Source organism: Jatropha curcas, chromosome 3, assembly GCF_041381405.1.
Source record: "Jatropha curcas cultivar XTBG-Jc1 chromosome 3, XTBG_Jcur_1.0, whole genome shotgun sequence".
NCBI classification, from domain to species: Eukaryota; Viridiplantae; Streptophyta; class Magnoliopsida; order Malpighiales; family Euphorbiaceae; genus Jatropha; species Jatropha curcas.
Window position 1 is genome coordinate 15,129,201 of NC_143153.1, and position 16,809 is coordinate 15,146,009.

The window sequence follows — 16,809 nt, forward strand, 5'->3', positions numbered from 1 at the left end:
CATGGAATTTATTAACCAAGACATAATAAGAGAATTCTCGGATTTCCACTTGTTAAAAGCCGGATCTGTCGAAACTGGTTTAGTTGCTCCACCATCAAGGTATTCCTGCAAACCTCTAGCTTCAATGAATAATAAACAAGACCGAGACCAAGCCAGGTAGTTTGTTCCATCTAACTTCACCGGACTAATCTGAAGTGAGGGGCTCTTTGAGAGAAAAACCATATCTACTTTCTTTCCGTCAACCATATCTTAAAAAAAAAAAAAATTAAACGGCAGGAGCGATAAAAAAGGCAGCAGCGGTAAAAGGCAGCAGCAGTGGTGGAAAGGGAAAAAATTCCAAAAAAGGCAAAAACTGGTGCTGAAGAACCAGTAGATCTGAGTCGCCACACCGAGTCGAGGTCGCCGGAACAAGAATCGTTGACGGAGCTCGCTGGAAACAACCGCAGGCGCCGGTCTCAGACCACTTTGCAAATTGAAACTGTCGCCAAAAAATTCACAGCAATGGCTCTGATACCATGTAGAAATTACAGGAAAGAATATGTTTTATTTCTTTCAATTGTGTTATATTTTTCAACCTCTACTCCACTATATATATACAAAAAATTGTTTCAATATAGGAAGCAATCTAAATAGGAATAAACCTAAACTAGGAAATACAATCTTTACACTAATTAGGAATAAACCTAAACTAGGAAACACAATGTTTACTTTAATCACAAAGATTTCAACAGGTTTAAATGTAACAATATTGAGGAAAAGAATCTATGTAAAGCAACCAATCCAACTTTGGATTTTTTTTTTCTTCTTCTTTCAGTCAGATGCCTTACAATTTTTTATTTATTTATAAAGAAACTAGGTTTTTCTGTACTTGTATCTTTTTGCTTTTTTCATCTTGCATAGTTCTATCTTGCATGCTCCTACTTAATAGAGTCGTACCAACTTTTGCATTGTTTTTTCTTTTTCCCCCCTTCTAAAAAAGGATTTCTTATTTATCTCAAATAAAAGTATAAACTGATATTCGTATGTTACTGAATTTAGAATTGCTTCTCCTTTTTGTGCGTTAATTTTGCAGTTTGAGCCTGAAACATCAAGTGCCATGGGTTTTGGTTTTAGGTGTGGGTTCTTAGGTCTTCTCCATATGGAAATTGTTCAGGTTTGATTTATTGGAGCTGCCTTTAATTCTGTTTAATCTATGGAAAACTAAAACTAACCCTGAAAATTTTGACTATGCAGGAAAGGCTTGAGAGGGAATACAATCTGAGCTTAATAACTACCGCTCCAAGTGTTGTATACAGAGTGAACTGCGTAAACGGTGATATTGTAATTTCCACTTCCTCAACTCTATTCATTATTGATCCAAGAAGAATAAATGGATTTGATTCCTGAGATATGAGTTTTCACTGTTTATACGTGATGAAAGTTGGCATATATTGACCAAGAAACAAAGCTTCTTCATTCTATCTCTTATATTATTTCCAAACTTCATTTTTGCAGCATCAAAATGAATTATCAATAAAATGGATGATCAATAGTACTAATCACTAATGATAGTGATCAAAAGTGCTGGTAATAGTACAAATTTTTTTGTTATTTTTTGATATAAAAACTGATAGTAGTTATTATCATATAATGACGACAATAATTATTGTAACATGTACACTGAAAATACGTGTTACTGCTTTAGAATAATAGACTTCCAATAATATTCTATAATGGCAACAATATTCTGTAATCTTAAGTTTGTCAATTTGTGATGCAGTTTTCCTTCAACATTTACAGAATAATGACAACCGTGTTTAGAAATTCATGTTATCATTTAACTTATGCTAACATTGCTTATTATGGCAATAATATTCTGCAATCTTAAGTTCGTCAATTTGTGATGTGTTTCTCCTTCAACAATTACAGAATAATAACAGCCATGCGTTCTCTCAAAATTTGTGTTATCATTTAACTTATGTTAACATTGCTTTAGTTCTTTGATCATGTTTCTGCTGTTGTCTTGATGATTACATATGCTTGTTCTAGCCAACTAATTGTCCAACTTATCTCTCATCATAATCTTTTGCTTACAACAAGAATTTTCTTGAAGGTTGAGTGCTCAAATCCATCTTTACTTCCTGAACCAGGAAAAAGGACATCAATTGAGGAGCCATTTGTGAAGGTCTTTCCATTATACATGAGATATTATCTAGCCTTATAATTCCTTTTCAGTCACATAAAATACATATAATTTTATTCTGGGCTTTATGTAAACACCAAACAGATTGAAATGCTTACTCCAAAAGATTATATTGGTCCACTTATGGAGCTTGCTCAAGATAGAAGAGGAGATTTTAAAGAAATGAAATTTATAACCGAGAGTAGAGCATCTCTTACATATGAATTACCCCTGGCTGAGGTAACGGTTGGCTTTGTAGTCCTCTTTGTCAAATTCCTCAAAAGTCACTGGATTAGGCTTGTTTTTAGTATCATATTACAATTTATTCTTTTCACTCAGTTTTTGGCTTATTGATTTCACAGATGGTAGGTGATTTCTTTGACCAGCTGAAGTCCAGGAGTAAAGGATATGCTAGCATGGAATATACTTTTGTTGGGTAAGTTTCAATTTGTTTTGTAAAAAGAAGAGCTTAGGCGTAATGTTCACATGTGGGAATGTTTGCATGTTCTAGTAATCGTTAGCGACCATGTGTAAAAACATAAAAGGATTAAACAATGTGTCTTGATGGTCCATGTCAAATTCCTAATTACTTCAAGTACATACAGAAGACAATAGCGTCACAGAGAAGTCTGAAAGAGAATTATGAAAATATTCCATCTAATCACCAACAATTGAATCACGAAATTTTTTGAAGAATATCACTTGTTAGAATGGTTTAGCAATGAAGAGAATCATTCTGGAGGCCAATGTTCCTTCTGTAGTCGTATAGGATGGATGCATTATAGAGCTTGTGTCTCACTGAAGAGGGCAACATTCCTTTCATAGTAGTATAGGATGGATGCATTATAGAGCTTGTGTCTTACGAAAAAGTAATGAAGAATAAGAATTTGCTCTTTCATCCGATCCTCCGAATCAAATATTAGTGATATTATATCAAGCAACTATTCCTAGGGAAAGAAGCCTCCTCTTCCTAAGTAGCATTTCTCAGAGCTGCTTGTCTTGAAGCAGCTATTCCATAAGCAGACTTAGAACCTGATGAGGAGAAGGTTCATGTAGAAGATAACGCAACTATTATGGATTTAAATTTATTTGTTCTGGTAGAGATTAGAATAAGGTTTCAGCAACATATTAGTTTTTGATTTAATTGGGATTTGAGTACAAAACAAGGACCGTAATCGAATATGTTGCTGGAAATTCTCAGCAAGAAGATTGCAGCTTAACCATGATATTTGGAGGGTTTAATTTGTAGAACTGTGGGGATTTGATCTTTTAACGATAAAAGGGTTTGGCATGTAGTCTCAATTAGAAAGGGTGGAGAGGATTTTATGGGGGTTGCTTGCATTGTCACCAATTTAGGTTACTCGCTGCTTGGCTATGAAAGGACGCAAAGAAAAAGGATTGTCTGTAGCTAAAGTCTCTTACGAAATAGCTAAGCCAAAATTCTCATGCTTTGATATCAAAAGCCAAAGAAGTAGTTGGATTAGTAGCTAATTGCAAAGGCTGATTCACTACACTTTGCAATGTTGCTCAAAATGCGCCAGAGACAAGGTGCAACTGCAAAGTGCCAAGGATGAGGGTTTACGGCCCTAGACAAGTTGCACGCCCCTAGGTGCACTGGTGGTACTTTGTTGCCTTACTTTGGATCTTAAGTTTTATAAATGCCACATTTAAGCTAACATATTTTATGGATTTGATAAAAGCTTTCAGCTGATAGCATCAAATTGTCCCTTGCATTGTTATAAAGTCGAAATAGTCTAGAAAAGCTAAGGGCAGTCAAAGACCCAGCATAGAAGAGGAGAACATGACTTTTCGAAGACAATGAGAAGATAAAAAGTACTTTCTATTTCAGCACTTTGACGCTTGAGAAAGAAAAGAATTTTCTTCTTTTAAGCACTGACATTGTTTTGTGGCATGGATGGAGAGACATTTATGTTTCCTACTATTTCTTAGGCAAATGCTACAAGGTCAACAATTCCACGAGCTTAGGCTTCTGTTGCTGAGATAAAAACATCTCTTTCCATTTCTTCGGATACTAAATTTCTTTTTCTTACTAGTTAACTAGTTGATTTAAATGATAAGAAAAGAAATATACATGGTTTGATAATGTTTTGAGCATAGTTGTGAAGTGCACCTAAGGCATGCCTGACTCGAGGCGCAGGTCCTGGAGCCTCCAGAGCTAAAAGGCTGGCGACCTTACTGAGGTGCGCGCCTTTTAACAAAAGCCCTCGCCTAGGCACAAGCGCAAGCACAAAAAAAGAGCGCCTTTTTTTTTTCAACAGATTTTTTAGGGTTTTTCTTTTTAATATATGTGGTTGTATTTATATAGACTTCTATTAATAAATAAAGTAAGAGAAGTAGAAGATATTCGTAGATTTGCAGAAGAAATAACGTAGATCCACTCTACCTCAAACTCCTCTACACCAGTTCATCGACAATCAAAGAAAGCCCTCAATTAAAGCCTTCACAAAGAAGTCTTCCCTCCAACTCAGCAATTGATTAACATAAAGGAAAGATATGTCTCTCAACTATTCTTTTGATTTTTTCTTAATATCCCTCTCTTAATTTGATTCAACAATCAGCTTCTACTCCCTTCTCTTTCAAGTCCAATAGCTTCATTATAAGCTGTTAAGATGGTGAATTTTTTGCTGATTTGTGTTGCTGAATTGAGGCTAATGGTTATTACTTTTAGTTTAGGGCTGCTGAAATTATTATTTATTTAAAGCTATGCTACAATTCTTAACATCTTATTATGCATTACTTTCAATTATATTTAGATATTCCAAGTATTAAATAGTGTGATTTAAGAATTTATATGTTTTATATTATTAATATGAATGTTTGTTCAATTTTAGAATTATTTTATATTTTTCCAATTTTTTCTTTATTTTTGTGCCTCACCTCACTCAGGTGCGCACCTTTGCCTTGCGCATTGCCCCTAGGTCTAAGACCCCTTTGCCCCTTAGTGCGCCTAGCGCCTTTAACAACTATGGTTTTGAATTGGCAATTCACTACTCATACAGCCTCAAAATTTATGTCGATTAGTGATTATAGTTGAAATAATTAATTCATCTAATACTTAATTTTGAGTTGCAATTGTGGCTGAATGCTTGTTGAGAGGCGAGTTTTTGTTTAAATATTTTTTTTCCAACTGCTATAGTATATTGAGGGTACTCTTCCCTGTTCAAGAAACCTATTTTCCTTTATGTTTCAATTTCTTCCTCAGTTTTACATCACATTAGGATGGATGGCTTGCCGAAAAGAGGTTCTGTTTATGGATCTTGTATTTGTGTGTTTGTGCTGCGTTTTTCAGCCCACAATTTGACATGCTTCCTAACAAATATATGACTTGGAAGGACATACTGTATTAGATAAATACGAGTATAAAACCCCGGCATGATGCGCCGGTTAATTATAATAAATTTTATATTATAGATGTATTTTAAAAATCGTGTTATAAAAATAGAGTATATTATCATTATTTTAATTGTAGTTAAATTAAAATTTTAAATATGCACATGACTAAAAGTTTTTCATTATATCAAGACATGAAAAAATGAAATGAAAGTAGTACTCTAATGGTGGTGCTTTAATATGAGATAAAATTAGTATTGGTTTTGTATTAAAATTAAATGGGCAGTTTTAATTTTAAAAAGTGAAATTTAGGCATTATACTATGTATATTTTTAGAAAATCAACATGTTCCAATCATTTTCTTAATTTTTATAAAATAGGAAATGTTGCTATAAAGTAGAACAAAGAGAGTATTACATAATAGAAGTTCATTTTAAATTTTAAGATTATTATGCTTTACTAAATAAATTAATTTTAAAATTTCACATTCATTCACCCATCCATGATAATTCTAACTAATTAAACTTCTCCTATTCTGCACCAGATTACCAACTTATACTAATTAATGCTACAAATATACATACACACAGATATTTGCAATTAAGCCAATGTTTATGGCAGAAAGTAATTTTAATGGGTAATAAAAGGGCATAGTGCGCAAAACACTGTTATGGCAACAGTGATTTCCCACGCCCTTTAGATATATATAGTAATATAGATAATAATATGCTGTGAATCAAGTTTGATTTTCTGTGTCCAAGTGCTTCAGCATTCAAATTAGATAAACATCCTAGAAATCGAACCTGGCCCATAAAGATATTGTAAAATCTTACTTTTGTCTTATTCCATTTTTTGTGCGTGTGTATTGGATATATAATTGTGATCAAAATGAGAAAACAGTTTCTGGATGTTGAGAGCTTTTTCAGTTTGATACCATATATTAGTGTTTAGCCCTTTATTTTTTCTATGGTTTCAACGGGTTATCTTAAAGGCTTAAGGAAGAGGATGGAAATTCACCAAGAGTTTTGTGTGTGAGTTACAAATATAACTGTCATGTATACTATGCTAAAAAAAAAAAAAATGGAATATGCTTACATAAGTTTGATGAAATCCTTGACTTAAAATGTAAAATGCTCACAAGCCTTATTAATTGTCATCTGATTTGCATTTGATCACTAATGCTTATTTTTAATCCTCTTGCCTCTTAGTGTTGATATGACAAAAAGATCTTGCTTTAACATATTTTCTTCCATCTCTCAGCACTTGTGTTGACCTATTCATCATCAACTTTTGGTTTTGAACGTTCAAGCACTTCATTGCAAAATATTGAAGTTGGTTCACTTTATCAGAATTCCCAAATTGTTTCAGGCATTCCTATTGATATTGTTCCAATAATATATGGTAGCTAAGCAGGGCAACTATCCCATTGACAGCAGACTTGGCCAAATAGGAACCATCCTTGGTATGGGCTTTGCTAAACACAAAACAAACGCTAACCTAATTTGGCAAGGAAGCTGTATTTTAAAGTTGTAAAGGTAGTCAGTTGACTTGATTCTTGAAAAATAAATTTGAAAGGTAGGTGTCCAGTTCTAACGTTCTACTCATCTTTAATAAAGGGAATGTTTGGAATTCCTGCAGCACATTGTTTGAGGCAATCACCATGGTTCTATTTAAAATTTTGTGTGGAAAATAAGTACGATTGTCTGTCATGTTATTGTTCACATGCGATGTGTGCCACAATTCATGTTTTGTTTATCTTTTATATGACATTGACTTCTTAAGCTTTGTGATGTGGTTTATACATAAAGCCTGGAAGACACTGTACATTCATTCTCATTTGATTTGCAGGTACAAGGAAAGTGATTTAATAAAGCTTGACATTCAAATAAATGGTGATCCAGTGGAGCCATTGGCTACTATAGTGCACAAGGACAAGGTTAACCGAACCATTCAACTTAACTGCATGATTTTTTAAAAAGTAATAAGTAAATCTGCGTAGCAAGTATATGAATGCATGTTTATCAGAAACTCGATGGTGGGCTGAGGGAACTTTTTGACTATATGTGTTAAACAAGTATTCTTTTACGTTTCTGGAACCTTTCTTAGTATTTGATAAGCAATAAACAACATTTTCAGCTCTCCTCTGTGAAGCAACGTCTTATTCACATGAAGGATAAAATTATTATAAAATGGAAATTGTTGAAAATGTGATGGTATGATAAAGATGGTATTTGGTAATATTTATGTTAATTTCTCTTTTTCATATTGTTCCAAAATTTTATTTCTCAATAGTTCTTGGCCGAATTCTTTAATGCAGTATTTGGTATTGTACTGAATTGCACAGGCATATTCTGTGGGGAGGGCTTTGACTCAAAAGTTGAAAGAGCTTATACCACGACAAATGTTTAAAGTTCCTATCCAAGTAAGTTTCTTATTTTCTTTTAGCAGTTGATGCCACAACAATGATTGTTATCTAAGATTCCTGTTGCATGATCTGCCAAAATTTATTTTTCTCAAGGATATTGCTTGAGAATTGAGATTATGACCTTACACCTTTCTCTTTTTTTTTTTTCTTTTTTTCCTTTTATAGAAAGTTATGAACTTGTGATACGTATCTAAGATGAAAAACACAGGCATGTTCTGCCTGTAATCTATTATCATATTCCAATGAGAAATTTTTTAAAGCAAGGAGCATCACTAGTCAACTCATAGTCTGTTAACTGTTCTTTTGAAGAGAGAACGGATAGCAATCCCAAAATGGAAAATGATGAGAAAAGAAAGAGGGTTACAAGGTATAGTGGTAGCCAAACTAAAATGGCAGGCCATATTAAAGTAAGGTGTGCCCATTAACCATAAAAGCCCAAATATGATTGATTTGCTAAAATGTAAAATGGACACTCCCTCAGGTCTGTCGATGCTAAAACCCAGTATGTTTAGTTACAGAATTCTGTTAGTTCTAAGCTGAGCATGTGGGCATTATATTCATGTGGTCAAGAGCTTCTGAGATCTGCAGAATGTTAAATGCATACTTTATATTTGTTGCTTATGGAAAGGAAACTTTGGACATGTATTGCGTTCAGATCAGGAAAGCTTGATTCTATCACATGCATTCTACCAGTTCTGTTTTGATTCAATAATTTTTGTTTATATGTTCTAAGCGTCTACCATTTTGTGGACTAGACATCTCAAAGCGCATAATTAACTCTTATCTCTAATCTGTACAGGCATGTATAGGAGCAAAAGTTATTGCTAGTGAATCCTTGTCAGCAATTAGAAAGGATGTTTTGGCCAAATGTTATGGTAAGATATACAACTACAGTGATATTTAGGTTTTTTTTTTTTTTTTTTTTTTTTTTTTTTTTTTTTTTTTTTTTTTTTTGCAAAGAACTGGACAACACAATACAAGTCTTGACAAGTATTGTCCTGGCTTGTATATCATCTCCAAAATGTAGTAATTGGTAGAACATAACTACATAAGACGATTAGTAAAATGCCGCATAGGTACTAAGGTTGTGTTTTGTAAACAGAATGGAATTAATTGGAACGGGAATAGGAATTCCTATACCTATTCCTATGTTTGCTATGCAACATGGAATGGGAATTTAGATTCTGTTTATTTGTTTGGTTATAGGAATAGGGGGAGGAATGGAATGGAGAATCACTAGGAAGGCCAAATGTCCATAAATTTTAATTTTACTATAATCTAATTTATTTCAATAAAAATATATGAAATTGTTAAAAAAAACTTAATTTTCAATGACAGACTTCTAATTTTTTTGCTGTTACTTTACATTTTCTTCTAGCTTATTTTCTGCTACTTTATTTTTTATTTTTCAGTGCAGATAAATTTATAAAATTATATGATCTTCAAAATTATTTTTTATGAGGTTATTATTATTTTAAATGATAATGAAGTTTATTAGTTAGCATTTTTTGAAAAAATATTTAATAATGAGAAATTGTTTATTGTGTTAGTTATTTTCTTTTACAAAAAAAAAGTCGAAAAGCATTTTTATTAATCAACCCATTTAATCTATTATTAGTATGGTTGCTTACAATGAAAATGTCCATTTTTATAAAAATAATATTGAATTATTAGTTGAATACAATTACACATAGAGAACTAAAATATTTGGGAAAAATTAGAAGGGCAATATTTGGTATTTTTTGAAATAGAAAGGGTATATTTGGTCTTTTGAGTTCCTATTTCTACTCTATTACTATTTCACTTAGGAATTCCTATTTCTACTCTATTCCCTTCCTATTCTTATTCGCTTCCTCCCCTCCCCCCCCCCCCCCCCCCCCTCGGGCGGGTGCGTCCCAGCTCACTTATACTAGTGAACAATAGAATGGGGAGTTGGCTTTCCATTCCTAATTTTTACTTTTATATGTATCAATGTTAGTGCTTGATATTTAGGAAAAAATAAAAAAAGCTAAGAAAATATTGAACCAACTACAACCAATTTTTTAATTATTTTTACTTAAACCTCATTTTTTAAGTTAAAAACATATATTTATGATTAATTAATTTCAAGATTTTATTTTGGTAACATTATCCAAAGTTTAAACTTTTACTAATATATCATCAAATTTGAAGGTTTTAATATTTAATCACTTTGATCCAAAATTTGAAAAGTCGTCAAATTTAATTGTCTCATTTTAATTTTGATGATGTTGGTTCAAAGGTCAGACTTTACAAAGTCAATTGATTTTGATAACATTGGCTCAAAATTCAAAACCCTTACCAATGCATTGTTTGATTTCATTTTTTTCCAAAGGACCTCGTTGTCTCTCTTGCTCCCCTCTATTATTACAAGTGGATTCTTCTTCTCCCATTCTATTTTTCCCTCTTGGATGATTTTGTTATTCTATTGAAACTACTATAATGCTTATGCTAAAAGATCACAAGATAGAGAATTATGCTTTTTAGTGTATATCATGAACTATTTTTGCCTTCTTTTTAGGTGGGGACATTTCAAGGAAGAAGAAGTTACTCAAGAAACAGGTATGCTAGTTTCCAAGATTTTAGTGATATATTTACATACGTTGAGAGAATATATTGTAATTGTATTTCTTGTATCTCATCAATCGATTACATAGGTTTATATATAAGGAATTCCTATGCTACCTAGCTATTTAGGAATACAAATCATAAACTAATTAGGAATTTAACTCCTAATAGAACTCTATTTACAACTAATCCTTAACACTCCCCCTCAAGTTGGAGCATAGATGTTAATCATGCTCAACTTGTTACAAACTACTACTTTCAGCAAAGCACAATACCATACTCAGCAATTGTACCACTTCATTATAGCAATATAGAATCCCAAACCAAAGAGTAGCAGCAGAATTAAGACAACACACTTAGGTTGTCGAAACAAATCTCACTAAACCAGAAAACAACTCACAAGGCTATTTCAAGCTTTCATAATCAATGCCTTAAAGAGGAAGCCCAATAGCGTAGATATTCAGAAACGCAGCAAAGGAAAATCTGGCAAACGGAGCACACCACTGAAGGCCAAGAACACAATGCAATTCACTGGGGTTGCACTGCTCTCGACAAAGGAGAAGGTTCAAAAGCAGAATACCTGTAACTGCAGCAAAGGTGCAGTACTAAACCCTAATGCAAAAAGGAATCACTAGCAAATCACCGAAAATTACCTAAACCAATTGTCACAGCAAAGGAAAAATATGTTTCCTCAGCAAATTAAAGCAACAACAGTAGCAGAGGACTGCCCGACACAGCTGCAATAGAATTGCAGCAAACAAACCTATTGAATAAGGCCAAGAATGACGATGCAACTCACTGGGTTGCACGTTTCTCTTCAAGCCAACGTCGGAGAGAGGAACTGGAGTGAAAAAGACCATTGGACATGCGCCAGCACGTGAACCAGAGCAGGGACAAAGAGGTGGCGAGTGTTGGCTATTCGCTTGGAATCCGGCGACCGAATTCTGGGGAGTCGCTGATCGGCGGCTAGAGAATATCCTGGGTTGGGCGGTGAGGCAAAATACTAACCCTAGTAAGGCTTCCTAGGGTGGCAGTGGCTTCTCGTATGGGAAGTTTTGGGAAATTTCTTTTTTTTTTTTTTTTTTTTTTTTTTTTTGAATGGAAGGCTCTGATACCATATTGAGAGAATATATTGTAATTGTATTTCTTGTGTCTCATCAATTGATTACATAGGTCTATATATAAGGAATTCCTATGCTACCTAGCTATTTAGGAATACAAATCATAAACTAATTAGGAATCTAAGTCCTAATAGAATTCTATTTACAACTAATCCTTAACAACATAAATGATGAAATGAGAAAGGTTGTTATTTGATTCTATGCAACAATGGTAGGCTTTGCAAATATCAATTGGAACTGAAAATTTATAAGGAGGCCCATGTTTCATTTATTTAAGAAGTGACATTTCTTGTTCCTCACTCTATTTTCTGTTATACTGAACCTGGAAACTTCACAGTTCATTGAATCTGAGGGCAAAATTGGTTGCCTGAAGAAATGAAGGAAAATGAATAGACTACAATTTAGTTTGCCAAATGAAATGAAGCATGGTCGTCTTAATCAGTGAACTGCATTTGATGAGATGCTATAATGAGCTGTTAAATAGGGTTACACAGTTTACATTTTTGGTTAGAAGCAATTGGCATATGGTCAAGGGCGGTGCTACATGCAATTGAAGGGGGTCAAGTTGCCCTTTTGTCTTTGAAAAAAAGTAAATAATTTCCTCCGCTTTTCAATGGGCTTGAACCCTGGACAAATAAGAAATTTTATGCTGTGTTAACCAATTTGCTCCCCTTCAATTTTCTGTTTAGGAGGTGGTTGCCCCCCTACAATTTTGTGTTGAGGAGTTTGCCCCCCTTCTACTTAATTCCTAGGTCTGCCTCTACATCTGGTCTGGCTGTTATCCAAGAAATATAAGCCTCTAACAACTCATTTTGAGTTTAAGGATGAGTTAGAATTTTCCTGTCCATCATTAGTAAAGTTTTGGAAAATTGGTCCCAGTTTAACATTGTTTATAGGATATAATTGAACATAATAAAATCAATCAAATAAAAGTTCATTTTAATTATGAACTTAAAATTGTCCTATTAGATCATATTACATTCTTGTTGTCCCATAGCAGTCCAAGAGGGGAGTGAATTGGGTTAATTAAACTTTTTGAGGAAAGCTTGGCAAATTAAGATAAATTGGAAATTAAGAAAATGAAGAAGGTAGAATTAAAGAAGATAGAATTTATAGAGGTTCAACTATCCTAAGCCTACTCGCTTACTCTCCTCAAGGCCCTCCTTGAGAGTTTCAATCCACTAATAACTTATTCTTTGGGTGAAAACAAACCCTTACAGTATTCAAATGCAAATCCTTGCACTTAACCAACACGATCTCACAAATGTTTATTAAATACACTCACAATTAGTTTCTTACTCAATTACTACAACAATTCATTCTTGATCTCTATCCAACAATAAATTCCCACAATAAAAGTGTTGAGAGATTATATTGTAATTGTATTTCTTGTTTCTCATCAATTGATTACATAGGTCTATATATAAGGAATTCTTATGCTACCTAGCTATTTAGGAATACAAATCGTAAACTAATTAGGAATTTAACTCCTAATAGAACTCTATTTACAACTAATCCTTAACACTCTCCCTCAAGTTGGAGCATAGATATTAATCATGCTCAACTTGTTACAAACTACTACTTTTCAGCAAAGCACAATACCATACTCATCAACTGTACCCACTTCATTATAGCAATATAGAATCCCTGACCAAATAGTAGTAGCAGAATTAAGACGACACACTTAGGTTGTCGAAACAAATCTCACTGAACCAGAAAACAACTCACAGGGCTGTTTCAAGCTTCCATAATCAATGCCCCAAAGAGGAAGCCCCATAGCGTAGATATTCAGAAACGCAGCAAAGGAAAATCTGGCAAACGGAGCACACCACTGAAGGCCAAGAACCAATGCAACTCACTGGTGCTACACTGCTCTCGACAAAGGAGAAGGTTCAAAAGCAGAATACCCGTAACTGCAGCAAAGGTGCAGTACTAAACCCTAATGCAAAAAGGAATCACTAGAAAATCACCGAAAATTACCTAAACCAATTGTCACAGCAAAGGAAAAATATGTTTCCTCAGCAAATTAAAGCAACAACAGTAGCAGAGGACTGCCCGACACAGCTGCAACAGAATCGCAGCAAACAAACTTATTGAATAAGCCCAAGAATGACGATGCAACTCATTGGGTTGCACGTCTTTCTTCAAGCCAACGTCGGAGAGAGGAACCGGAGTGAAAAAGACCATTGGACATGCGCCAGCGCATGAACCAGAGCAGGATGAAAGAGGTGGCGAGTGGTGGCAATTCGCTTGGAATCCGGCGACCGGATTCTGGGAAGTCGCTGATCGGCGGCTGGAGAATATCCTGGGATGGGCAGTGAGGCAAAATACTAACCCTAGAAAGGTTTCCTAGGGTGGCAGTGGCTTCTCATAAGGGAAGTTTCGGGAAATTTTTTTTGTTTTTTTGTTTTTTTATTTGTGAATAGAAGGCTCTGATACCATGTTGAGAGATTATATTGTAATTGTATTTCTTGTATCTCATCAATCGATTACATAGGTCTATATATAAGGAATTCCTATGCTACCTAGCTATTTAGGAATACAAATCATAAACTAATTAGGAATCTAATTCCTAATAGAACTCTATTTATAACTAATCCTTAACAGAAAGCTACCACATTCAATTGGTTGATATAACTCAAAGTTCTGGAGACAGAGAAAGAGAGAATGAAAACAATGAGAAAACTGAATTAATCTATTTTGGAATAATGTTGTTAACCTTTCTAAGTTGATTAAGACACTTATTGACAGTCTAAAGTCAGGTTAGGCAGTCTAAAGTCATTTTGGGCCTCGTAGAGTCTGAAGCTGAAAAATGGTTAGTTTAAAAATTGACTTTAGGCAGCCTAAAGTGGCCGAACTGAACAACATTTAGCTGATGCCTGCTGCCTAAACTGCTCTTTTTAGGCAGTCTAAAGTGCAGCCTAAACTCCTTAAAAAATCCATTACTTTTGTTAGAAAATTCTGTTTTCAAAACCATTTGAACCGTTGGAAAATATAGTTAAACGACCTTCCAAAAACATGAATTTTTATGATAATACTACTCCAAACAAAACTTCATTTCCAATAATATTTTTCATATGTAAATTTAATATTTTCCAAACGTCTTTGTACAAAGCTCAATTTGATATCCAAAACCAATATTAAATTCCAATTTAAAAGGTAATTGACTCTAAAATATTTTTAAAATAAAAGTTTTAAGATCATGAAATATATTCAAAGAAATTCACAGAATAGAGTCGATCAATTAATTGAGAGCAATAGACCTTAGGATAAAACCATTTTGTCCAACACATTCCATTATATCTAGGGAACATGCATTTGTTTGTTTACTTGTAAGAAAACTGGGTGACCAATATAAATTGGTGTGTTGAATACAAACAGAGAACTTTGAAAACCAAAAAAAGTCTTTATGATTTGTTCCGATCCTATATCTGTATCTTATATTAGAAATAAGTTATGTCTGGCCTTGACGTTACTTGCTAAAACTTAAAAATTTGAGTAGGAGATGACCATTCAATAACTTATAGACTACATATTTTTGGGCAACAAGGAGTAATATTTCCCTGGTCTGCTCTAATTCTCATCCAAAAATGAAAATCACTTCTGTAAGCCGCACAGTGACAATTGGTACATAAGAGGTTGGTTTTTGCTGATGATACTTGTTTAATTTGGGAGTACATGTATGAAAATACATAGGCACCAAATGATTTTTGCTATCAGTTCAAATAATATTTATTTGTTTATTGTTTTTGAGAAATGGTAGGACAGATAGCTCAATTAAAAACCAAATTTCAGAACTTTAATCACATACATTTTATACCATCAGGAGGTCTATTTAGCATCCATTTATTACATCTGTGTATTCCCTGATCAATTTTGTTGTAACCTTCCCGTATCAATTATTTCCTGCATATATCAAACGCCCTGGAAAATATCTTTATTGATTTCAGGTTTTCTATAATTTTTTGTCATGCCTTTTCCCTTTTCAGGCTGAAGGGAAGAAGAGAATGAAATCAATAGGTAAGGTAGATGTACCTCAAGAAGCTTTCATGGCTGTATTGAAACTTGAAAAGGAGGTATTATAATCAATTATGTTACTTCCCATCTGGCTTTTAGATAATTACTTCTAGTTATGCAATTGAAATTTGAATTTTGTTGTATATTTTATTTTCCCTTTATAGTGGTCATAGCTGATATAGGCCATGCCATGTTGCCAAATCCATTGTCGTGTAGTTGTCGACATTTGGATCAAAATTATGTATTATATCCAATCAAGTTTTGCAACATGGCTTATAAACTTTCCCCCCTTTCACCCAAAACCGCTAAATCATTGCAGGAAAAGAAGTTGCAAATGGTTTTTATGGATGGAAGTTTTATTCATGTTTCTTTTTTTTTTTTTTTTTTTTTTGGTTTCTGTCCCATACTGGACATTCGTATTTGGAAAACATGACAACACAAACAAACAGCACTTGTGGTTTTTCGGCAACCTGTTCCTCTCTAAGTATCAACAGAATAGAAAATATAGATTTATTTTAATTAGAGCTTTATTTTGTAATTGGGAAACTTGATAGAGTACAATACTTTTAAAATTTTTATTAATTTTTTTGTCTACAAATTAACAGTCGTTTTAAAGATATTAAAAAAGTAGATAAATGAGTTTTTTTTTTTTTTTTTGTCTTTTAGCTTTACTCTTATATTATATTAGATACTAGCTATTTTTACAATTTTCTAAAACCATCTTTAGTCAAATTAATGATATGAGATGAAAGGTATTTTAGTTAAATTAGTGATCACTTTGTTATAATGCAGTAGAATTCATTGTTTTCAAATTGCTATGTGAAAAAAAAAATTTAATGATTTATATTTGAAAGGATTTATATTTATGGATGGAGAGCAATTATTATTAGAAGTAAATGATTAGTCATGAGGGAGATTCAGCCAACATGATCAATTTGTGTATTGAACATCAATAACTTTTGAGTAATTGCTCCTAGAGTCAAATTTAATATGACACTAGAGCTTGGTTAACTGTTGCAAGAGGCATGTATCGGGTGGGCCAGTGTTGAGGCCTATGTTTTACTTGTGTCGGACGATGGACTAACAGACAATTATCATGTGGGTATGATCACAGCTCGGTTCTGAATCAAAATTCAAATGAAACTGAA

The 16,809-nt window shown here is 33.5% G+C and overlaps 1 protein-coding gene across 4 annotated transcripts in view; it reads left to right on the plus strand.

Moving 5' to 3' along the window:
• Positions 1-16,024, plus strand: part of LOC105640164 (Small GTP-binding protein) — a 40,830-nt gene extending 24,806 nt beyond the window's left edge. For all 4 annotated transcript variants that reach the window (XM_012224406.4, XM_012224407.4, XM_012224408.4 and 1 more), the window contains 10 exons: positions 1,073-1,153; positions 1,234-1,320; positions 2,093-2,164; positions 2,267-2,401; positions 2,524-2,597; positions 7,361-7,448; positions 7,857-7,934; positions 8,737-8,812; positions 10,477-10,517; positions 15,634-16,024. In XM_012224406.4, coding sequence (XP_012079796.1) covers positions 1,073-1,153; positions 1,234-1,320; positions 2,093-2,164; positions 2,267-2,401; positions 2,524-2,597; positions 7,361-7,448; positions 7,857-7,934; positions 8,737-8,812; positions 10,477-10,517; positions 15,634-15,729 — 828 coding nt within the window. In that variant the 3' untranslated portion in view covers positions 15,730-16,024. The remainder of the gene's footprint in view (positions 1-1,072; positions 1,154-1,233; positions 1,321-2,092; positions 2,165-2,266; positions 2,402-2,523; positions 2,598-7,360; positions 7,449-7,856; positions 7,935-8,736; positions 8,813-10,476; positions 10,518-15,633) is intronic.
• The last annotated feature ends 785 nt before the right edge of the window (positions 16,025-16,809 follow it).